Here is a 24,723-nt window from a genome sequence, read left to right on the forward strand (position 1 = left end):
GAGTCGAGAAATTACCCAGGATCGACACCTATCCATCTTATCTCATCTTTATCAGTTATAACACAGTCCGATGACCACATCTCCTCCAAACTCCTTACAACCACATCTAGGCCATCACGAATGAACAGAATCGGGCCAGATTTCACCCAATCCCCATAAGATGAAAAATCCATCTCCACTTGCTGCAGCAGAATGAGCCTCTACATTATTGTTTCTTTTTTTTTTTTTCCAACAAAAGGTTCACATGTTTATTACTGAGCTACACAGTGAGCAGTGGTGAGAAAAGATCAAGAAAAGAGGAGAGAGCATCCAACACAGGCAGCTGTTCCAGACACTAGTGACGTTCTGATTATGTGTGCCACTTCATATGTGAGGCTCCTTATAGACCCAGCTTGGTTCTTCTCCAATGTCTTCTCTTAGAGTTGTACCTGATTTTATTACCAGTTTTCATTCGAATCCATTGGGGAATGGGACGGTTCTGCTTTTGTTTCTTGGCCGGGAATCGCTTGATCCTGAAAGTCTTGTGAGAAGACATGGAGAGGAGCAAATCTAACCGCACATAGGATGGCGGACAAGAGAAAAAGAGGAGGAATCGAGCGGAAGGACGTGTTTAGAACTACATTATTATTTCTTATAATGTGGCCCACAAACCTCAGGAATAAGAATCACTTAGGAAACTTGTTTAAACTGAGGATTTCTGGGACACACTCTCAGAAATTCAGATTCACTAAGTTTTAATGTGAAGCACAAGAGTCTGCATTTTAAACAAATCCTAGAAATCATTCTTATGCCCATAAAGCTTGAGAACCAGTCTTATAAGTCCTTGTCATCCAACTTTCTAAAGAGAAGGTGATGGAGATTGGTTCAAGATGGCAGAGTAGAAGGGTGTGCGCTCACTCCCTCTTGTGATAGCACCGGAATCACAACTAACTGCTGAACAATCATAGACAGGAAGACACTGGAACTCACCAAAAAAGATACCCCGCATCCAAAGACAAAGGAGAAGCTGCAATGAGACGGTAGGAGGGGCACAATCACAATAAAATCAAATGCCATAAGCGCTGGGTGGGTGACTCACAAACTGGAGAACACTTATACCACAGAAGTCCACCCACTGGAGTGAAGGTTCTGAGCCCCACGTTAGGCTTCCCAACCTGGGGATCCGGCAATGGGAGGAGGAATTCCCAGAGAATCAGACTTTGAAGGCTAGTGGGATTTGATTGCAGGACTTAGACAGGACTGAGGGTAACAAAGACTCCACTCTTGGAGGGCACACACAAAGTGGTGTGTGCATCAGGACCCAGGGGAAAGGTGCAGTGACCCCATAGGAGACTGAACCAGACGTACCTGCTAGTGTTGGAGGGTCCCCTGCAGAGGCGGGGGGTAGCTGTGGCTCACCTCAGGGACAAGGACACTGGCAGCAGAAGTTCTGGGAAGTACTCCTTGGCATGAGCCCTCCCGGAGTCCAACCATTAGCCCCACCAAAGAGCCTGTAGCCTCCAGTGCTGGGTCGCCTCAGGCCAAAAAAACAACAGGGAGGGAACTCACACCCACCCATCAGCAGAAAAGCAGATTAAAGTTTTACTGAGCTCTGCCCACCAGAGCAACACCCAGCTCTACCCACCACCAGTCCCTCCTATCAGGAAGCCTGCACAGCCTCTTAGATAGCCTCATCCACTAGAAGGCAAAGAGCAGAAGCAAGAAGAATGACAATCCTGCAGACTGTGGAACGAAAACCACACTCACAGAAAAATAGACAAAATAAAAAAGGCAGAGGACTATGTACCAGATGAAGGAACAAGATAAAACCCTAGAAAATCAACTAAATGAAGGAGAGAAAGGCAACCTTCCAAAAAAGAATTCAGAATAATGATAGTGAAGATGACCCACGACCTCAGGAAAAAAATGGAGGCAAAGATGGAGAAGATGCAAGGAATGTTTAATAAAGGCTTAGAAGAATTAAAGAACAGAGATGAACAATACAATAACTGAAATGAAAAATACACTAGAAGGAATCAATAGCAGAATAACTGAGGCAGAAGAACGGATAAGTGACCTGGAAGACAGAATGGTGGAATTCACTACCACGGAACAGAATAAAGAAAAAAGGATGAAAAGAAATGAATACAGCCTAAGAGACCTCTGGGACAACATTAAACGCAACAACATTTGTATGATAGGGGTCCCAGAAGGAGAAGACAGAGAGAAAGGACCTGAGAAAATATTTGAAGAGATTATAGTTGAAAACTTCCCTAACATGGGAAAGGAAATAGCCACCCAAGTCCAGGAAGTGCAGAGAGTCCCAGGCAGGATAAACCCAAGGAGAAACATGCCGAGGCACATAGTAATCAAATTGCCAAAAATTAAAGACAAAGAAAAACTATTAAAAGCAACAAGGGAAGAACGACAAATAACATACAAGGGAACTCCCATAAGGTTAACAGCTGATTTCTCAACAGAAACTCTACAAGCCAGAAGGGAGTGGCACGATATATTTACAGTGATGAAAGGGTAGAACCTACAACCAAGATTACTCTAACAGGCAAGTATCTCATTTAGATTCGACAGAGAAATCAAAAGCTTTACAGACAAGCAAAACCTAACAGAATTCACCACCACCAAACCAGCTCTAAGACAAATGCTAAAGGAGCTTCTTTAAGTTGGAAACAGAAGAGAAGAAAAGGACCTACAAAAACAAACCCAAAACAATTAAGAAAATGGTAATAGAAACATACATATCGATAATTACCTTAAACGTGAATGGATTAAATGCTCCAACCAAAAGACACAGGCTTGCTGAATGGATACAAAAACAAGACCCATATATATGTTGTCTACAAGAGACCCACTTCAGACCTAGGGACACATATAGACTGAAAGTGAGGGGATGGAAAAAGATATTCCATGCAAATGGAAATTAAAAGAAAGCTGGAGTAGCAATACTCATATCAGATAAAATAGACTTTAAAATAAGGAATGTTACAAGAGACAAAGAAGGACACTACGTAATGATCAAGGGATCAATCCAAGAAGAAGATATAACAATTATAAATATATATGCACCCAACAGGAGCACCTTAATATATAAGGCAAATGCTAACAGCTATAAAAGAAGAAATCGATATTAACACAATAATAGTGGGGAACTTCAACACCTCACTTACACCAATGGACAGATCATCCAGACAGAAAATTAATAAGGAAATACAAGCTTTAAATGACACCATAGACCAGATAGATTTAATTGATATTTATAGGACATTCCATCTGAAAACAGCAGATTACCCTTCTTCTCAAGTGCACACGAAACATTCTCCAGGATAGATCACATCCTGGGTAACAAATCAAGCCTTGGTAAATTTAAGAAAATTGAAATCATATCAAGCATCTTTTCTTACCACAACACTATGAGATTAGAAATAAATTACAGGGAAAAAAATGAAACCCAAACACATGGAGGCTAAACAATACGTTACTAAATAACTAAGAGATCACTGAAGAAGTTAAAGAGGAAATCAGAAAATACCTAAAGACAAATGACAAAGAAAACACGACGATTTAAAGCCTATGGGAGGCAGCAAAAGCAGTTCTAAGAGGGAAGTTTATAGCAATACAATCCTACCTCAAGAAACAAGAAAAAACTCAAATAAACAATCTAACCTTACACCTAAAGGACCTAGAGAAAGAAGAACAAACAAAACCCAAAGTTAGTAAAAGGAAAGAAATCATAAAGATCAGAGCAGAAATAAATGAAATAGAAACAAAGAAAACAACAGCAAAGATCAATGAAACTAAAAGCTGGTTCTTTGAGAAGATAAACAAAACTGATAAGCCTTTAGCCAGACTCATCAAGAAAAAGAGGGCGAGGACTCAAATCAATAAAATTAGAAATGAAAGGGAGAAGTTACAATGGACACTGCAGAAATACAAGCATCATAAAAGACTACTACAAGCAACTCTATGCCAATAAAATGGACAACCTGGAAGAAATGGACAAATTCTTAGAAAGGTTTAGCCTTCCAAGACTGAACCAGGAAGAAATAGAAAACGTGAACAGACCAATCACCAGTAATGAAATTGAAACTGTGATTAAAAATCTTCCAACAAACAGAAGTCCAGGACCAGATGGCTTCACAGGTGAATTCTATCAAACATTTAGAGAAGAGCTAACACCCATCCTTCTCAAACTCTTCCAAAAAATTGCAGAGGAAGGAACACTCCCAAACTCATTCTATGAGGCCACCGTCACCCTGATACCAAAACCAGACAAAGATACTATAAAAAAAGAAAATTACAGACCAATATCACTGATGAAAATAGACGCAAAAATCCTCAACAAAATACTAGCAAACAGAATCCAACAACACATTAAAAGGATCATACACCATGATCAAGTGGGATTTATCCCAGGGATGCAAGGATTCTTCAATATATGCAAATCAATCAATGTGATACACCATATTAACAAATTGAAGAAGAAAAACAATATGATCATCTCAATAGATGCAGAAAAAGCTTCTGACAAAATTCAACACCCATTTCTGATAAAAACTCTCCAGAAAGTGGGCAAAGAGGGAACCTACCTCAACATAATAAAGGCCATATATGACAAACCCACAGCAAACATCATTCTCAATGGTGAAAAACTGAAAGCATTTCCTCTAAGATCAGGAACAAGACAAGGATGTCCACTCTCACCGCTATTATTCAACATAGTTTTGGAAGTCCTAGCCTCGGCAATCAGAGAAGAAAAAGAAATAAAAGGAATACAAATTGGAAAAGAAGAAGTCAAACTGTCACTATTTGCAGATGACATGTTACACTATACATAGAAAATCCTAATGATGTCACCAGAAAACTACTAGAGCTAATCAGTGAATTTCGTAAAGTTGCAGGATACAAAATTAAAGCACAGAAATCTCTTGCATTCCTATACACTAAGAACAAAAGATCAGAAAGAGAAATTAAGGAAACAATCTCATTCACCACTGCAAAAAAAAAAGAATAAAATACCTAGGAATAAACCTACCTAAGGAGGTAAAAGACCTGTACTCAGAAAACTATAAGACACTGATGAAAGAAATCAAAGATAACACAAACAGACAGAGAGATATACCATGTTCTTGGACTGGAAGAATCAATATTGTGAAAATGACTACACTACCCAAAGCAATCCACAGATTCAATGCAATCCCTATCAAATTACCAATGGCATTTTTTAGAGAACTAGAACAAAAAGTCTTAAAATTTGTACAGAAGCAGAAAAAACCTGGAACAGCCAAAGCAATCTTGAGGGAAAAAAACAGAGCTGGAGGAATCAGGCGCCCTTACTTCAGACTATACTACAAAGTTACAGTAATCAAGACAGTATGGTACTGGCACAGAAACAGAAATATAGATCAATGGAACAGGATAGAAAGGCCAGAGATAAACCCATGCACCTAAGGTCAACTAATCTATGACAAAGGAGGCAAGGATATACAATGGAGAAAAGACAGTGTCTTCAATTAATGGTGCTGGGAAAACTGGACAGCTACATGTAAAAGAATGAAATTAGAACACTCCCTAACACCATACACTATAAAACTCTTAGAGGAAAACATAGGAAGAACACTCTTTGATGTAAATCACAGCAAGATCTTTTTTGACTGACCTCCTAGAGTAATGGAAACAAAAACAAAAATAAACAAATGGGACCTAATGAAACTTAAAAGCTTTTGCACAACAAAGGAAACTATAAACAGGACGAAAAGACAACCCTCAGAATAGGAGAAAATATCTGCAAACAAATCAATGGACAAAGGATTAATCTCCAAAATATACAACTAGCTCATGAAGCTCAATATTAAAAAAACAAACAACCCAATCCAAAAATGGGCAGAAAACCTAAATAGACATTTCTCCAAAGAAGACATACAGATGGCCAAGAGGCACATGAAAAGCTGCTCAACATCCCTAATTATTAGAGAAATGCAAATGAAAACTACAATGAGGTATCACCTCACACTGGTTAGAATGGGCATCATCAGAAAGTCTACAAACAAATGTTGGAGAGGGTGTGGAGAAAAGGGAACCCTCTTGCACTGTTGGTGGGAATGTAAACTGATACAGCCCCTATGGAGAACAATATGGAGGTTCCTTAAAAAACTAAAAATAGAACTACCATATGACCCAGCAATCCCACTACTGGGCATATACCCAGAGAAAACCATAATTCAAAAAGACACATGCACCCCAATGTTCACTGCAGCACTATTTACAATAGCCAGGTCAGGGAAGCAACCTAAATGCCCATCGACAGACGAATGGATAAAGAAAATGTTGTATATATATATACAATGGAATATTACTCAGCCATAAAAAGGAATGAAATTGGGTCATTTGTAGACACATGGATGAAACAAGAGACTGTCATGCAGAGTGAAGTAAGTCAGAAAGAGAAAAACAAATATCGTATATTAACGCATATATGTAGAATCTAGAAAAATGGTACAGATGAACCGGTTTGCAAGGCAGAAACACAGGCACAGATGTAGAGAACAAACGTATGGACACCAAGGGGGGAAAGTGTGTGTGGTGGGTGGTGGTAGTGGGATGAATTGGGAGATTGGGATTGACATGTATACACTAATATGTATAAAATAGATAACTGATAAGAAAAATAAAAAGGAATCTTTTCTTAACCAGAAAATTCAGAAAAAATAAAAATAAAAAATAAAATAAACAGGTGACATCACAGGTGTGGCTCCCAGCCATGTTTCCTCCAATTACAGCAGTGTCTTCTCAGTAGGACCCATTGGGCAGAAAACCCAAAACTGCTATAGAATTCTTTAGCCCTGGCCCAAGGATATGGCTTTATGGCTGATGGATTACCCCAGCAGTGTTTCGAGAATGGCTTATTGGGGAATTTTCCAACCTGGTTTACTGCCCGATGAGCGCCACCCTAGGTGAAGAACCCCATTGTTGAGTTCTCTGTCATCACCCAGACTGATATCAGACAGGCCAGTTCTTGTCAGTTTCAAGCATATGAGACCCCACCCAAGTCTTAGGAGCCACACTTTATTGGAGAGGGAGGAATCAGATGGCTTCTAACCCAGTAGTCCCCCTAGGTCCCCTGTTGCCACACAACCTGAGTCTAGGGCACTCCTGCCCTCTCTCCCAGCCCTGGGAACAGTGCCTCAGACACCACTCCAAAGTCCCTGTTGGCCAGGCCCTAAACACCCAAATGATCTTCTAGTGCCTTACTTCTCACAGAGCCCAGGAAATGAATTTTGCTTTCACAACCCTCACTTCTTTGGTGTTTTCACATCCTGCATCAGTTCCAGACTCTTACTTCAAAGCTGCCTTCTTTCATGCCCACCTTCCCCACTCAGGAGCTCCCAGCCACCTCCTTGGATGCTCAGCTTAAAGGACCTTTTTGCTCCATCGGTTGGGATAAATCATTACTGATGATTCTACCTCTGCCAAGGTGATGACCCCAAATTCCAGAGCTCCTTCAACACCTCCCTGGTATTTACAGTCCTAGGAACTTCATGCCATCAGCCCTCCCAGTGGAATCCACTATGTCCTGGTGTAGAATTCTGGAAGGTGATTCTGCCCTACGTTCAGCTCCACCTCACTTCCTTTCCTTCTGACTTCCTGTGCAGATAGTGACTGTGTCCACTGATTCTGTGCCTCCCACTTCCCCTTTAGGTCCTTTCTACGTGGGCCCAGCGTGTTCTACTGCCAACCCTCTCTGCAGAGGCCAGTGCCACAGCAGAATCACTTTCCCTGTCCCCAATCCTACCTGTTTCTGTCTTCTTTTTCCTGCCACCAACTGGCAGACCCACCATGTTTGGGGCCTGCCCCAGCCCTGAACTCAACCCTGATGGTGAGGACCCTGTCACTTTGACTCTTTCTTGCTAAAACCACTCAACACACCTTCAACCTTTCAATACTTCTGATTGGAAACCCCCTTGCAAGTCGCTGCCCCAGTTGTGACTGAGGCCGAGCTATTTCTTGGTAATAGTGGCTCCTGTCTGGTTCTTCTACAGGCATTATTCTCCACAGCTAAATTGGTTCTTCAAAGCCAGTCCCACGCTAGTAGGTAGGTCTCATGCTAAGTCTCAGCCTCTCTTCCTGCCCCGTAAGGCCAGAGTAGCCCACCATACTTACAATCCAATCTTGAGTTATGATTCCTAGTCAGAAGGGGACAAGGCCCTTAGCATCAGTTTTGTAAGTTCAGTACTCTTGTGGAGCGCCCCTGAGAAACTGTCTGAAGACTCACATTGGTGGTAGATCTGTGTTACAGACATAAGGTCCTCCCCTTGAGAAACATAGATGCAATCCTCAGGAGCAGGCTGGCAGCTGTGTCCTTGAAGCTGAGTACTGCTGTGCATCCATTCTATTGAGGCTCAGTACAATCAATCAGTTGACCATGATTTATTTTATTTTGGCTAAGTCAATTTACTATTTTATTTATTTTATTATTTTACTTAAGTGTTTTCCCATGCCTTGGGACAGGTTTCAATTCCTTATTCTACCATACCCAATCCAAGAACACCAAAAGCATCCCTCGCCTTCTAGGTCCCTATTCAAAACAGCCCTCTGTTGGTCATTTGCGGAGGACAGGCATATTTTGTCCATCCATTCATTCACTGATTCACTCAGTCACTCATTCTTTTTTTTTTTATTTATTTTTTTTAACTTATTTATTTTTGGCTTCATTGGGTCTTCGTTGTTGTGTGCAGGCTTTCTCGAGTTGTGGCGAGCAGGGGTTACTCTTTGTTGCGGTGCACGGGCTTCTCATTGCGGTGGCTTCTCTTGTTGCGGAGCATGGGCTCTAGGCGCGCGGGCTTCAGTAGTTGTGGCATGCGGGCTTCAGTAGTTGTGGATCACAGGCTCTAGAGCGCAGGCTCAGTAGCTGTGGCGCACAGGCTTAGTTGCTCTGCGGCATGTGGGATCTTCCCGGACTTGGGATCGTACCAGTGTCCCCCGCATTGGCAGGCAGATTCTTAACCACTGCGCCACCAGGGAAGCCCCAGTCACTCATTCTTTCAACACCTATTTTTTGGTGACTCTGTGCTATGCCCAGTAATGAGCCTGGGAGCACAGTGTATGTGAGCAAGGTCATGTCTCATGTGTCCTCCTGGAGCATTGGAAGCACCTAATTTGGGCTGGGGAGACAGGCTGCAGTGGAAGGGGGCCCACCAGAGGCAGTGATGATTAAGCAGAAGTCTGCGGGGTGAGTTGGAGTTTTCACAGATGAAGAAGTGGTAACGAAGGAAATTTCAGGCAGAGTGGAAACACTCAGAGGCAAGAGACAGCCTGGCTGCTGAAGAGCTGATAGAAGTTCCATATGGCTGGGAACCAACCTGCAACAGGGACTGGTGAGAGATGAAGGCAAGGAGTTATGGAGGAGTCAGGTCGTGGAGCATCTTAGGAAGCCACATAAAATAATTTGAACTTGATGGCGTGGCCATATAACTTTCCTCAGGTAGAACGCGAATCTGAACAAATGGGGCAGAGCCAGGTCCAGCTTCTGCTAGCCTAAAGGGTGCCAAGTAAAAATCAACTTCCACTTTTACTGAGAGCAAGCTGGACACGATGCTGAAAACTGTCTGGTTAAGTCACTGGCTCCATAGCCAAGAAGCTACCCTGAGAACAAGCCTTTTGCTTAGATTTCAAGGTCTGCCTTCTGGATCAGTGAGTAAAAACAGCAATTTGTCCATGTTCTACCTCCCTCTCAAAAAACAACAAGCACACATCCAAACTCTAGTCCAGTGCATCTATTCAGTAGGTTTCAGTGCTAGAATCCCATATTTTTCCTGCTCAGAAGAGCCCTACCTGTTAGAGTTCTGCCTCGTCTGAACTCACAACAAACAGTAACATCCACAGTGTGATTTTTCATAAAATCACCAGCCTGGGTCCCTTAGTTACAATAATGTAACTTATCTCTGAGTCTAAGTCTATGCCAGTACCAAGTTGGACCTTGGGCAGGAAGACTCTGCCCTAGTTCCCAGACCAAACCAGATACAGAGCAGACAAATCCAAATGTTCTTAGTCTACTCATCAGAAAAGCAGGAGCCTCTGACCTGGGGGTAGGTATATGTGAGCTGAGACCTGAAGGAGATGGAAGCTGTAGCCAGTGGTAGAGGAGGGAGAAGTGGTTCCAGGCATCTGGAGCATCTTATGCAAAGCGCGGCCCTTGAAAGCTAGCACTGAGGGTTCAAGTGCTGACCATGGGTTTCCAATTTGTTCCTCAGTTTCCTTTGTTGATAATTAGTACTATAATTTGCTGCTACTGACAATACACTAAGCCTTTATTTAGTGTGTCTGTGTGTAAGGGGCTGTGCAAAAAAGCTTTAGGATTGTTGCTTTATTGAAGTTTTATAACAAACACAGTGAGTACTATTACACAGATGGAGAAACAGAGGGATTGAGAGGTTGAGTAACTCAAGCAAAATCACATGGTCAGTCAGCAGCAGGTGGAATTGGTATCCAGACAATCTGACTCCAGAACTCAAGTTCTGAACAATGGTGCTACATGCCTCTGCCATGTACTTCCTCAGTAATGGGTGTTTGCTTTCCAAGTTGCCGCCCTCCTGGCCCCCTGGGTCTCTGGGTCCTGGGGCTGAGCTTCTGCTTTATAGTTGGCTCCTATAAGGACTCTGCCTCTCTGGGACCTGTCCCACAGCCTTTAGCTAGCAGGCCTGTCCCTCCACCACTGGGGAAACACCCATGAGAGCACGCCTCCACCTGGGTCCTGCTCACGATTTGCATCCCTTAATTGCTTCCCATCCACCTTCTCACCACTCCTGGCTCCTCCAGGACTCCTGCTTCTGGATTTACTGCCCATTTGCAGACTGATTTGCCCTGCAGATCTGACATGTGACCATGTCCCACTGGAACACCTGTGGCTGGCTCATACGGATTATGGTTTGCACTTACCCCTTTCCTTTTGCTGTTTCTGGCTTCTTTGAGTAAATACCACACCCAGGAAATTCCACTCTCTGAAACTTGCCCTTTGTGATAGGCCTCCATGGAGTGTCCACGCTAGTGCAGGGCCTAGATGTCAGGCCTTGGTTGGTGGTCAGTGTACATCCGGAACATTTTTTGCCCAGGTCACTTCACCCACAAGGTAAAAAGGGCCTAGGAGCCAGATGGCAGACATCATGGTAGAGGTATTTGACCTATTCTGTGCTTTGTTACCCATTCACCAAATCTGTGCAGAGAACACAGCGACAGGAACACAGAAAACATGCAAAAAACTATTTGTCCAACTTCTGTTATTATTCTTTGTGCTCTGGGAGGGGGCACGGGGGAGGAAATTAGGGGAAGAGAATTTCTACAACAATTTTCTATGTGGTATCCATGGAGTTAGTTTCTTATCAAAAAGAATTTGCATGAATGAAGAATTTTGAGAATGAATTCTTCTGAAGAGGACATAGGTCCTTTCTAGAAGGTCTTCTAATGCTAAAACTCTGCACTCTCTCTGTCTCCAGGCCCTAATAATGTCCCTGCCACATTTTTATAATGTTTCACGGCTACTAAGCTTAGGAAGTTAGCACATCATGCCAGATACGAGCACAGGTTTTAGAGGCCACCGATTCAGTTCAACACACATGTATTGCCTGCACTAGGTTCGAAATAAGATAGAATCCCTCTCCTTGTGACTTTATAGTCTGGTGTGGGCAACAGACACTCAAACAGGTAATTTCAATTTAATGGGCAAGCTGTGAGAAAAGTATGCAGAGTGCTACAGAGGCAACCATCACTGACTAATTGTGTGTCCTTGGGCAAATAGCAACCTGTCTCAGAGCCCCAGTTTCTACAACTATAAAATGGGGTCAAAGTTCCTACTGCCTAAGGATTGCTTTGAGAACTAAATGAGACATTTGTAAAACACATAACACGGTGTTTTACACACAGGAGGCACTCAATAAACGGTGTTCATTAGATTATCTAGTAGGCCAGAACCCAGAGTTCTTGTTCTATCTGTGCTTGCTAAGTGTGTCTGATTCTCCCACTACAAACTGAGTTTTCACACAACCCTCTCACTGTAGTAATTATAACAATAACCCACTGTAATACTTGCCCTTGTTCACAGGAGAGACTAGACAAGAAATGATGACTGTATTGGCCCAAATCTACAACTGCAACTTGAAAAACGCCTCAAAGAACATTCTGTGCTCACAGTGGGCTTGGACCATTGTTTTAACATGTGAAGAATGAAACTGTCTACATTATCACTATAACTTCTTCCTCACCTTGCCTCTGTCTGCTACAAATCATTAGACTAAAGATCTTTTCTCTCTTTTGCCCATATCAGCCTTCTCATGACTTTGTCTAAGGGTCATACTCAGGACAGCCTTGTGTGGAAGAGGTCTCTGAGGTTGTATGATTTAAATGCCACTGCCAAAATAACCCCAAAGAGTCACCCATGTGCTGGACACTGGGCCTATATTAGGTCTTAGGGAGCTCTTATTTTATATTAACTATTTGACTACCCAATTACATGACATTTGGTTGGCTTTTTCTTATTGGTGACATTTGACTATTTTAGAGAAAACTTGGCTTAAGGAAATGCTAGTAGGCTTTGTTTAAAGCATTTATTGTAAACTTTTTTTTTTCTCAGTTCTTTGATTTCCTCATATTTCATCACTGAGATAATTGTCTATCAGATGACCATTCCTAGTAGACGCTCCTTACTCCTAGAAGTCATCATCTTATGAGTATGAGCTCACTGCTTGGGAAATGACTCATAATCTAACATAGGGTGGTTAATATCATTGTGCTTAAAAATTGGGGTGCCATTTTATTCACTTCATAAACATTTGGGGACTTACCTGGTGGCACAGTGGTTAAGAATCCACCTGCCAATGCAGGGGACATGGGGTCGAGCCCTGGTCTGGGAAGATCCCACCTGCCGCAGAGCAACTAAGCCCGTGAGCCACAACTACTAAGCCCACGTGCCACATCTACCAAAGCCCATGCGCCTAGAGCCTGTGCTCCGCAATAAGAGAAACCACCGCAGTGAGAAGCCCACACACTGCAACGAAGAGTAGCCCCTGCTTGCCACAACTAGAGGAAGCCTGCATGCAGCAACGAAGACCCAGTACAGCCAAAAATAAATAAATAAAAATAAATAAATAAAATAAAATAAAATAAATAAACATTTGGGTTATGCTTACTAACATATCATGTATCCCCATGTATCAGCCATGAATTCCTCAAGATACTTGAAATGCAGTCTACACAAAAAATCAAATCATTGTTACAGTAGCATTAGTCTAAGAATGGTACTCAGTGACCCTCAGTCAGAGGCCAGAACCAAGAGCCAAGAGAGTAAAGCAAAGAGTCAAGCAGAATTATTCTCAGGCTTTCAAACCTAATGAGTTGGTCCAGCTGGATGTCAAAACTGCTTTGAACTGATAACTCCTTTGTGCCTTCCATTTACACCCTTCTTGAGTGAAATGCCTATAACAGTTATCATGCCTGTCCCACCTTTGTTTGTTGGGAGTGTGGGGACAAATAACTTGTCTCTGTAGTTCTACAGGCCCACAGATAGAGAGGATTGTGCTCCAAATGAATTACACCCAGGAGCCTCATCAGCACCAGATTTAGATGATGGTATTTTGGGCTTTTGAGCTGATGATATTTAGATGGGATTTTGGACTTTGAACTGATGCTGGAAAGGGATAAGGCCCTTAGGAACCTTTGGAGGAGGTGCATGTATCTTGCATATGGAACAGATGTGGACCATTGAGGGTGACAGGGTAGATTGCAGTAGTCGGAGTTCTACCCCAATGTCTTTCAGTCTTATATATATAACCAAATTCTCTCCCCTTTCAGTGTGGATGTGATGAGATATCATTCCCATGATTATGTTATGTTAAATGTCAAAAGGGAGATTACTCAGCTGGGCCTAATCATGTAATTACATGAGCTGCACAAAAGCAGAGAGTTTCCTCTGGCTGACAGAAGTCAGAGAGACTCAGAGCATGACAGGATTCAATGGATGACTGGAGATTCTCCTGTCAGCCTTGAAAAATTCTGCTGCTGCGATGTTTGAAGAGAGCCGGTGAAGGGAGACCTTCAAGATGGTGGAGGAGTAAGATGTGGAGATCACCTTCCTCCCCACAAATACATCAGAAATACATCTACATGTGGAACAACTCCTACAGAACACCTACTGCATGCTGGCAGAAGACCTCAGACTTCCCAAAAGCCGTGTGGCTGACAGGGTCTTGGTGCTCTGGCTGGGTGTCAGGCCTGTGCCTCTGAGGTGGGAGAGCCGAGTTCAGGACATTGGTCCACCAGAGACCTCCCAGCTCCACGTAATCAAACAGCGAAAGCTCTCCCAGAGATCTCCATCTCAACACTAAGACCCAGCTCCACTCAACGACCAGCAAGCTACAGTGCTGGACACCCTATGCCAAACAACTAGCAAGACAAGAACACAACACCACCCATTACCAGAGAGGTTGCCTAAAATCATAATAAGGTCACAGACACCCCAAAACACACCACCAGACACAGTCCTGCCCACCAGAAAGACAAGATCCAGCTTCATCCACCAGAACACAGGCACCAGTCCCCTCCACCAGGAAGCCTACACAACCCACTGAACCAAACTTACCCACTGGGGGCAGACACCAAAAACAACAGGAACTATGAACCTGCAGGCTGCGAAAAGGAGACCCCAAATGCAGGAAGTTAAGCAAAATGAGAAGACAGAGAAACACACAGCAGATGAAGGAGCAAGGTAAAAACCCACCAGATGAAACAAATGAAGAGGAAATAGGCAGTCTACCTGGAAAAGAATTCAGAGTAATGATAGTAAAGATGATCCAAAATCTTGGAAATAGAATGGAGAAAACACAAGAAACTTTTAACAAGGACCTAGAAGAACTAAAGAGCAAACAAACCGTGATGAACAACACAATAGATGAAATCAAAAATTCTCTAGAAGGAATCAATAGCAGAATAACTGAGGCAGAAGATCGGAGGAGTGACCCGGAAGATAAAATAGTGGAAATAACTACTGCAGAGCAGAATAGAGAAAAAAGAATGAAAAAGAATTGAGGACAGTCTCAGAGACCTCTGGGACAACATTAAACACACCAACATTTGAATTATAAGGGTCCCAGAAGAAGAAGAGAAAAAGAAAGGGACTGAGAAAATATTTGAAGTGATTGTAGTTGAAAACTTCCCTAATATGGGAAAGGAAATAGTTAATCAAGTCCAGGAAGCACAGAGAGTCCCATACAGGATAAATCCAAGGAGAAACACACCAAGACACATATTAATCAAACTATTAAAAATTAAATACAAAGAACAAATATTAAAAGCAGCAAGGGAAAAACAACAAATAGCATACAAGGGAATCTCCATAAGGTTAACAGCTGATCTTTCAGCAGAAACTCTGCAAGCCAGAAGGGAGTGGCAGGACATATTTAAAGTGATGAAAGGGAAAAACCTACAACCAAGATTACTCTACCCAGCACGGATCTCATTCAGATTCAGTGGAGAAATTAAAACCTTTACAGACAAGCAAAAGCTAAGAGAATTCAGCACCACCAAACCAGCTTTACAACAAATGCTAAAGGAACTTCTCTAGGCAGGAAACACAAGAGAAGGAAAACACCTACAATAACAAACCCAAAACAATTAAGAAAATGGTAATAGGAACATACATATCGATAACTACCTTAAATGTAAATGGATTAAATGCTCCAACCAAAAGACATAGACTGGCTGAATGGATACAGAAACAAGACCCGTATATATGCTGTCTACAAGAGACCCACTTCAGACCTAGGGACACATACAGACTGAAAGTGAGGGGATGGAGAAAAAGATATTCCATGCAAATGGAAATCAAAAGAAAGCTGGAGTAGCAATTCTCATATCAGACAAAATGGACTTTAAAACAAAGACTACTACAAGAGACAAAGAAGGACACTACATAATGATCTAGGGATCAAACCAAGAAGAAGATATAACAAATGTAAATATTTATGCACCCAACATAGGAGCATCTCAATACGTAAGGCAAATGCTAACAGCTATAAAAGAGGAAATCAACAGTAACACAATCATAGTAGGGGACTTTAACACCCCACTTTCACCAATGGACAGATCATCCAAAATGAAAATAAATAAGGAAACACAAGCTTTAAATGATACACTAAACAAGATGGACTTAATTGATATATATAGGACATTCCATCCAAAAAACAACAGAATACACTTTCTTCTTAAGTGCTCATGGAACATTCTCCAGGATAGATCATATCTTGGGTCACAAATCAAGCCTTGGTAAATTTAAGGAAACTGAAATTGTATCAAGTATCTTTTCCGACCACAATGCTATGAGACTAGATATCAATTACAGGAAAAAAACTGTAAAAATACAAACACATGGAGGGTAAACAATACGCTACTAAATACCCAAGAGATCACTGAAATCAAAGGGGAAATCAAAAAATACCTAGAAACAAATGACAATGAAAACACGATGACCCAAAACCTATGGGATGCAGCAAAAGCAGTTCTAAGAGGGAAGTTTATAGCAATACAATCCTACCTCAAGAAACAAGAAAAATCTTTCTTAGGTCAGTCTCCCAGGACAATAGAAATAAAACCAAAAATAAACAAATGGGACCTAATCAAACTTACAAGCTTTTGCACAGCAAAGGAAACCATAAACAAAATGAAAAGACAAACTACAGAATGGGAGAAAATATTTGCAAATGACACAACTGACAAGGGCTTAATTTCCAATATATATAAATAGCTCATACAACTCAACAACAAAAAAACAAACAACCCAATCAAAAAATGGGCAGAAGACCTAAATAGACATTTCTCCAAAGAAGACATACAGATGGCCAAGAGGCACATGAAAAGCTGCTCAACATCACTAATTATTAGAGAAATGCAAATCAAAACTACAATGAGGTATCACCTCACACCAGTTAGAATGGGCATCATCATAAAATCTACAAACAACAAATGCTGGAGAGGGTGTGGAGAGAAGGGAACCCTCTTGCACTGTTGGTGGGAATGTAAATTGATACAGCCACTATGGAGAACAGTATGGAGGTTCCTTAAAAAACTAAAAATAGAACTACCATATGACCCAGCAATCCCACTACTGGGCATATACCCTGAGAAAACCATAATTCAAAAAGAGTCATGTACCACAATGTTCACTGCAGCTCTATTTACAATAGCCAGGACATGGAAGCAACCTAAGTGTCCATTGACAGATGAATGGATAAAGAAGATGTGGCACATATATACAATGGAATATTACTCAGCCATAATAAGAAACTAAATTGAGTTATTTGTCGTGAGGTGGATGGGCCTAGAGTCTGTCATACAGAGTGAAGTAAGTCAGAAAGAGAAAACCAAATACCGTATGCTAACACATATATATGGAATCTAAAAAAAAAAAAAAAAAAAAGGTCCTGAAGAACCTAGGGGCAGGACAGCAATAAAGACACAGATGAAGAGAATGGACCTGAGGACATGGGGAGGGGGAAGGATAAGCTGGGATGAAGGGAGACAGTGGCATTGACATATATACTCTACCAAATGTAAAACAGATAGCTAGTAGGAAGCAGCCGCATAGCACAGGGAGATCAGCTCTGTGCTTGGTGAACACCTAGAGGGGTGGGATAGGGAGGGTGGGAGGGAGAGGGAAGAGGGAGGGGATATGGGGATATATGTATACGTATAACTGATTCACTTTGTTATATAGCAGAAGCTAACACAACAATGTAAAGCAATTATATTCCAATGAAGATGTTAAAAAAAAAAGAGCCTGTGAAGAGGAATGCAAGTGGCCTCTGGGAGTGGAGAGTGGTCCCTGGCTGACAGTCAGCAAGAAAAGGAGGACCCCTGTCCTATAACCACAAGGAACTGACTTCTGCCAATAACCCATATGAACTTGGAAGCAGGTTCTTCCTTGGTCAAGTCTCCAGAGGAGAATTCAGCCAGTTGACATTTTGATTTCAGCTCTGTGCAGCTCCCAGAAGTGGACTAGCTCTGCTTTCCAGACTTCTGACAGACAGAACGGTCAGCTAATAAATGGGTGTTACTTGAAGACACTAAGTTTGTGGTAATTTACCGCACAGCAAGAGAAAACGAACACAATTTCTCAGTATGTATTGACTATGTACAATGTTAAGTATGCCTTTCTATAATTGAAGTCAATTATTATTCATACCATCAATTTCTCATTGTCCTATTAGCTATGATGACAACAGCTAACAACCACATACTCCTGCTTTCAAACTCAATCAAATCACACAGTTCTGTGTCCTTCGAATTCCCAGGGGAACTCTAATTCATTACGGTCATCACAGCAATGGAACTGAGTGAAATCAGAGTTCTGTAAGTTCCACAAGGGACTTAGGTGATAACAGAACAAGGCAGGCCAAGAATGGCTGATGCAGACAGACAAAGGCTGTCAGGCACCGTCAGCCACGTGGGTGTGGGAGGCAGTCTGGAGGGAAGGCCAAGAGAAGATGCTTCAAGGGTCCAGAGTCCAGGCTAAGATACTAGAGAAACAAAGGGTCAGGGACATGAGCAAAGAACCTGCCAAACTAGTCAGGATCCAGCCTAAGAAGACGCCAAGCCTCAGGCTCTAGACAAGAGGTCCAGGAAACAGAAGCTAGCAACAAGAGGGGACGTGAGATTAGGTCACCCCCAACTTATCTCAGCGTGTTGAAAGGTTAGATGGGAAAGGAGGAACCTATAACCCACACAGCTGGGGGTTCAACAGATAGAAATTTATCAAGAAAAGTCAAGGTTTTTTAAAATGTGGTTCCTCCCTCCTACACTGTTGGTGGGAAAGTAAATTGGTGCAGCCGCTATGGAAAGCAGTATGGCGGTTCCTCAAAAAACTAAAAATAGAACTGCCGTATGATCCAGCAATCCCACTCCTGAGCATATATCCAGACAAAACTGTAATTCAAAAAGATACATGCACCCCGATGTTCATAGCAGCACTATTCACCATAGCCAAGACATGGAAGCCACCTAAATGTCCATCGACAGAGGAATGGATAAAGATGTGATACATATAATATATAAAATGGAATATTAGCCACAAAAAAGAATGAAATAATGCCATTTGCAGCAACATGGATGGACCTAGAGATGATCATACTGAGTGAAGGAAGTCAGAAAGAGAAAGACAAATACTGTATGATATCACTTATATGTGGAACCTAAAATATGACACAAAGGAACTTATCTATGAAACAGAAACAGACTCACGGACATAGAGAACAGACTTATGGCTGCCAAGGGGTACGGAGGATAGGGGAGGGATGGATTGGGAGTTTGGGATTAGCAGATGCAAACTGCTGTTTTATATAGAATGGATAAACAACAAGGTCCTACTGTATAGCACAGGGGAACTATATTCAGTATCCTGTGATAAACCATAATGGAAAAGAATATGAAAAAGAGTATATATATATACGTATATATACATATATATATAAAACTGAATCACTTCGTTGCACAGCAGAAATTAACACAACATTGTAAATCAACTATACTTCAATAAAACAAATTTTTAAAATATAATAAAATGTGGTTCCTGTATCAGCAGTATCAGCATCACCTGGGAATTCACTGGAATTGCAATTTCTCCAGCCCTACCTGAGACCTAAGGAAACAGAAACTTTTGGGTGTAAGGCTCAGCAACTGATGTTTTAACACACCCTCTGGTCATTCTGATGCACAGTGAAGTCTGAGAAGCCCAGCAATGGTGTCTTCACTCTTACCTTCCACTGACAAGCATCTTGAGAGCCGTAGAACCAAACCACTAGCCTAGCTTCCTCTTCCCTCATTAGCCAGCTTCCTCTATTTTCACACTAGATCCTCTCTGTCAGGACATGTGGAAGGGCAGCAACAGTCAAATGCTGTTCATTTCCCTTTTCATCTCGGGTATATCATAAAGCAGATTATTGCTGAGCTGCATGTATGCATATTAATTCAAGACAGGTTTCTAATAGATTATAAATTATTATTGTGGAAACAAATCTGAATTAAATATATTCCAGAAGAGAAGGGGAAAAAACAATCAGTAACATACTATTGCCAGGCACAAAAGAAGGAAAACAAAGCAATGAGAAAGCTTGCAGCTAATCCTCACCCTCGAGATCTCTCACATGAACAAGATCTTAGAATACGAGTGTTTAAACAGTTTTTCTGAATGAAGAAAATTGTTTTTGCAATGTAAACAAAATAAGAAAATCCTGTCTAAGTTAAAAATCACGTATATTAGGAGTGCTGCCTGTGAGAGAGAGTTTTGTGCTTATTTTGGGGCAGTAGCTGAACATCTATTCTCTTTATCATCCAAGCACTATTTACTTTTATTTTTTTCAGAAATGACACTTACTAAAATGCTTTCATTAAGTGTCTCCTTGACTTTTCCCTGTATTTTCCAACTTTTAATCCAGAATCTAACTGCAGCTTTTATCATTATTCCTACCCCTATGTCTTCATGGTTTATTTTCAGTTTGTAACTGGCCACATGGCATTAAAATATTTCTAGAACTGGAACACATCAACTGAAGCTCATCTTTACTTATAATACAATTTCCTGTACATTGCTTAACAAGTTATTATCATTATCATGGTCTTTTGTAACCATTTGTTAAATATATAAACAAGAATAGATAGAAAGGGAGAAACCAAGGACAAAGGTCTTTTTAAAAGTAAACACCAGGGACTTTCCTGGTGGCACAGTGGTTAAGACTCTGTACTCCCAGTGCAGGGGGCCTGGGTTCGATCCCTGGTCAGGGAACTAGATCCCACATGCATGCCACAACTAAGAGTTCGCATGCCACAGCTAAGCAGCCAGTGAGCCACAACTAAGGAGCAGGTGAGCCGCAACTAAGGAGCCCTCGAGCCGCAACTAAGGATCTGGTGAGCCTCAACTAAGGAGCCCGTGAGCCACAACTAAGGAAGCACGCCTGCTGCAACTAAGATCTGGGGCAAATAAATAAATAAATATTTAAAAAAAAAAAAAGTAAGTACCACATTTAAAAGAAAAATAAGAATGATAGCTGGGATTTGATTGCCAAAAAATAAATGTGAATGAATAAAACATAAAGTAGAAATTCCTTTTCTATCTTTTGTCTTAGGATGAAGGAAGATGTGGCCAGTCTGAGACTACACCCCTTCTGAGGAAGTATTTTCCTGCTATTTTTGGGGTATTCCTAGTCTAACTTCCTTACAGCAGCCAAAAAGAATTACAGAATTTTCCCAACATGGACCATTAATAGCAACAACAGTATTTTGCTCCCTTTATGTTAAAGTACCATCTCCGTATTGTTTTTGGTTCTGGATTTCAAAATACAGCATTACATATAGAAAAGCGTGTGTGCGTCTAACACTGTTGCATTTTGAATTGAGAAAAAACCAAAAATGACAGCCCCTGACATCTAAAAACTTGCCTTATACTCACAGCGAGGCCATGTCATTCTCCTGTTAGACATGAATCATCTCACAGAACATCAACTTCGGGCAAGGTTACTCTAAGACCATAATAAAATGAGATCAAATAATGTCCCTTCATAATTTTGTCTAAGCACAGACGGCAACAAAGGCATTGTGTTACCTGCAAAATGCCAAACATCTCCTTATTTGGCCAAGATGATTGATTGCTACTTATTAGCCAGTTACAACTCTATCCTCCATCTAATCTCCTCTCTCTATAGATAAGATTTATTGATGCTCAGTCATAGAATTGCTCCTGCTTTCTTACAGCCTCTGATCTGGAACAAAACCCCCACCTCCTTAGAGCCTCCCCTAAATTAACTAACCAAAGCCCCAATCCTGTAATACATTCTTTCTAATATCCTTTTACTGAAATGCTCCATCATTCCCCATGATGTATGTTCTCCCTCTCTGCAGTGAGTAATAAAAACCTACCTTGTCTAACTACAGGTGTGTTCTTATTTTTGCTCATAAACAACAGAAATGTATTTCTCACCATTCTGGAGGCTGGAAGTTTGAGATCTGGGTGCCGGCATGGTCAAGTTCAGGTGAGGGCCCTCTTCCAAGGTCGCAGACTGATGACTTCTCCTAGTATCCTCACGTGGTGGAAAGTGGAGCTCCAGGTGCATTCTTGATGGTCAGTTGTCCGTTATTCTAATTTAAAAAGACAAAAGCCTCTTCATGAGGATGCCTATAATCCTTTAATGCAAGTTTTAGAATGGACATGGAGAGCAATTAATGATTGACCCAGCAGCTCATCTAATAGTTCAATGCTCTGTGCCAACTCACCTAGTTGTTACTTTGCACTATGCTTAATCCCTTGAGAAGTCAAACAGTATCAATGATTTTGTTTATATATTACTTATAAGCTTAGATTTGGTCAATCTAGAAATGGTCATTAAAAAAGAGAGAAAACTCCGTATCTTACTAATGATCAAAAGCTACAAACTTTTAAGATAACTTTGACCAAGAAGATTATAAGACCCTCTATCTTGAGCACTTACTCTATGCAGGTATTATACTAAGTGCTTTATACAGCTTAGCTCATCTAAAACTCAATAAATCTGGAGTCACAGAATGTCCAATTAAAAGTGGTTTAAATAAGGAAGAAAATGCACTGTCCACATAGCTCCATGATGTTAACACGGACTTCTCTGCTTACCGCCTTCCAGAAGCTATCCTCAGTGCGTCCATGGCGGCTCTTTTGGATTGCAAGTTGGCTAGAGTAGTATTGGGCTTCACACCGCGGGAAATGAAAGTAGATTCCTAGCATTAATTTTTATTAGAGATGAAATGTTCCTCCCATTGATTTCCCCCTCAGGTCCCATAGGCCAGGACTCGGTCATGTGTCCAGGCCGTGGTTACAAGGGCAACTGAGAACATAAGCATCTGGAATTTTCAGGCTTAATAATTGGAGGTGAGCTCTATCGGCATGGAAGGAAGGAAGGAGAGGTAGCTGTCAGGTAGGAGGCAGACAGCATTGTTCACAGGTGTTATTATTATCGCCATTTTACAAAGGAGGAAAGGAAGCTTAAAGAGGTGAAGTAATTTACCAATTAGTACTCAGCTAGAAGGTTTAGTGCAGAATTCAAATCCAGTATGCAGAATTTCAAAGCCCAAACTTTTTTAAGGGCTTGGACTCTAAATCAGATGGACCCAGGTTTGTATCTAGACTCTGCATCCTGTTTCCTCATTTGCAAAAGGAAATTATTGTATCACTTACTTCTTTGAACTATGGCAAAGCCTAAACAGATAATGTATATATAAAGTGTTGAGCACAATGTCTGGCCCTGTTATCACTGTTGTCTTTGCTATCAATCAGCAGCAGCATTATTACCCCATTCTACTGAGAATGCCACTCACTGGGTGAAATTTCTAGGTGGTTGTTCAGTCCAAGTGCTCTTCTTCCGTCGTTCACAATACCCGGTAAATGGAGTTTACTCTGTTACTATGACCATACTCTTACCTGGCTTGTGCCTTTCACGGTTCACTTGAACCGTCCTGGGAGCAGGGATCATGTCTTATTTATCTTTATATCTTCAGCCTCTTGCACAATCTGTAATGCATAGTATGTGCTCAATAAAAGATTCTGAATGAAGGTGTAGGTGAGGGTGGAAATAATTCTATACTTCAACAATTGAGAACTGTGAGTCCTATTTCTCAACCTCAGAAAAATCATCATTTCCTAGAAGAACATTTGATTACAAAAATCTCATGTGGGAAGGCCTAAATGACAAGGCTCAGCACTGAATAAAAACCACATATATTTAAAGAAAATGTTTATTTTCCCCAACCCCCAAAGGGGTGCTACTGTAAATCTTCTCTCATTTTAAACCTTGATGTTCTTTCATTGATTAAAATTTACACTAATGTATCAACAAAATTTCAGCTCACAGTAGTTAATTACCCGAGACTCCAGAAAAAAATCTATGTGTCTTATAAGGTGAAGTTCTTAGAAAATTCAGGAATAACATTCAAAAACTCAGCAATAAAATACTTTTGGGATAAAAGGAAAATGCATTCCATAAATATTTTGAATAGAACCAACTGAAAATAAATGTTCATTTCTTAGGATTGAGTTCAAGTAAGTTTCCATGTTTACTTGCGTCTGAGGATAGTAAACGAAGCACAGGATTAGCAGCAGACAGTTGACAACACTCACCCTGAGAGCATATAAACACGCTACGGGAAGCAGGTGCTGCTCTACATGAAATAGGTATTTCAGTGGCAGTAAAAACAGGGCAAACATATATTGGCGTCCTCACCTGCTCAGATCCACATCACAATCATGTAATAAGCCTCTTTTTCTTCTCGCTAATTTATAAATGGTTAAGACTTTTTTGACAGTAAAATTGTAACAATGGTTGATTTCTCTATCATTGTTATTCTGTTTTGTTTTACAAAAAGTGTGCAGTCAAGCTACTGGCAAATAATAAAATTGTCCAATGATTCCTTTTCATTCTAATTTTGCACATTTAATTTTACTATTGTGTTTCTTAAACATTTTTTTCTACAAGCCACCATTTTAAAAAATAAATTTATTTATCTATTTATTTATTTTTGGCTGCACTGTCTTCGTTGCTGCGCGCGGGCTTTCTCTAGTTGCGGTGAGTGGGGGCTTCTCTTGTTGCAGAGCACAGGCTCTAGGCGCCCGGGCTTCAGTAGTCATGGCATGCAGGCTCAGTAGTTGTGGCTCCCGGGCTCAAGAGCGCAGGT

General features: G+C 41.2%; 2 protein-coding genes across 3 annotated transcripts in view; both read right to left on the minus strand.

Moving 5' to 3' along the window:
- The window catches only part of FEM1C (fem-1 homolog C), a 49,584-nt gene extending 25,965 nt beyond the window's left edge, over nt 1-23,619 (minus strand). The window contains exons 1-3 of one of the 2 annotated variants that reach the window (XM_068535745.1): nt 23,474-23,615; nt 22,670-22,743; nt 22,004-22,161 (exon numbers count right to left, since the gene is read on the minus strand). The gene's annotated coding sequence lies outside the window, so the exon portion shown is untranslated. Of the gene's footprint in view, nt 1-22,003; nt 22,162-22,669 lie in introns of both variants that reach the window. The other variant, XM_068535744.1, reaches the window with a different exon arrangement.
- On the minus strand, nt 237-557 carry LOC137759474 (large ribosomal subunit protein eL39-like). Its single transcript, XM_068535746.1, has one exon. The coding sequence runs from the start codon at nt 533-535 to the stop codon at nt 380-382; it is 156 nt and encodes a 51-aa protein (XP_068391847.1). The 5' UTR covers nt 536-557; the 3' UTR covers nt 237-379.
- Nucleotides 23,620-24,723: the final 1,104 nt, after the last annotated feature.

Source organism: Eschrichtius robustus, chromosome 2, assembly GCF_028021215.1.
Source record: "Eschrichtius robustus isolate mEscRob2 chromosome 2, mEscRob2.pri, whole genome shotgun sequence".
NCBI lineage: Eukaryota > Metazoa > Chordata > Mammalia > Artiodactyla > Eschrichtiidae > Eschrichtius > Eschrichtius robustus.

Bases quoted from the DNA above. Each gene is read 5' to 3' on its own strand.
- LOC137759474 (XM_068535746.1), bottom strand. From the start codon at position 535: ATGTCTTCTCACAAGACTTTCAGGATCAAGCGATTCCCGGCCAAGAAA.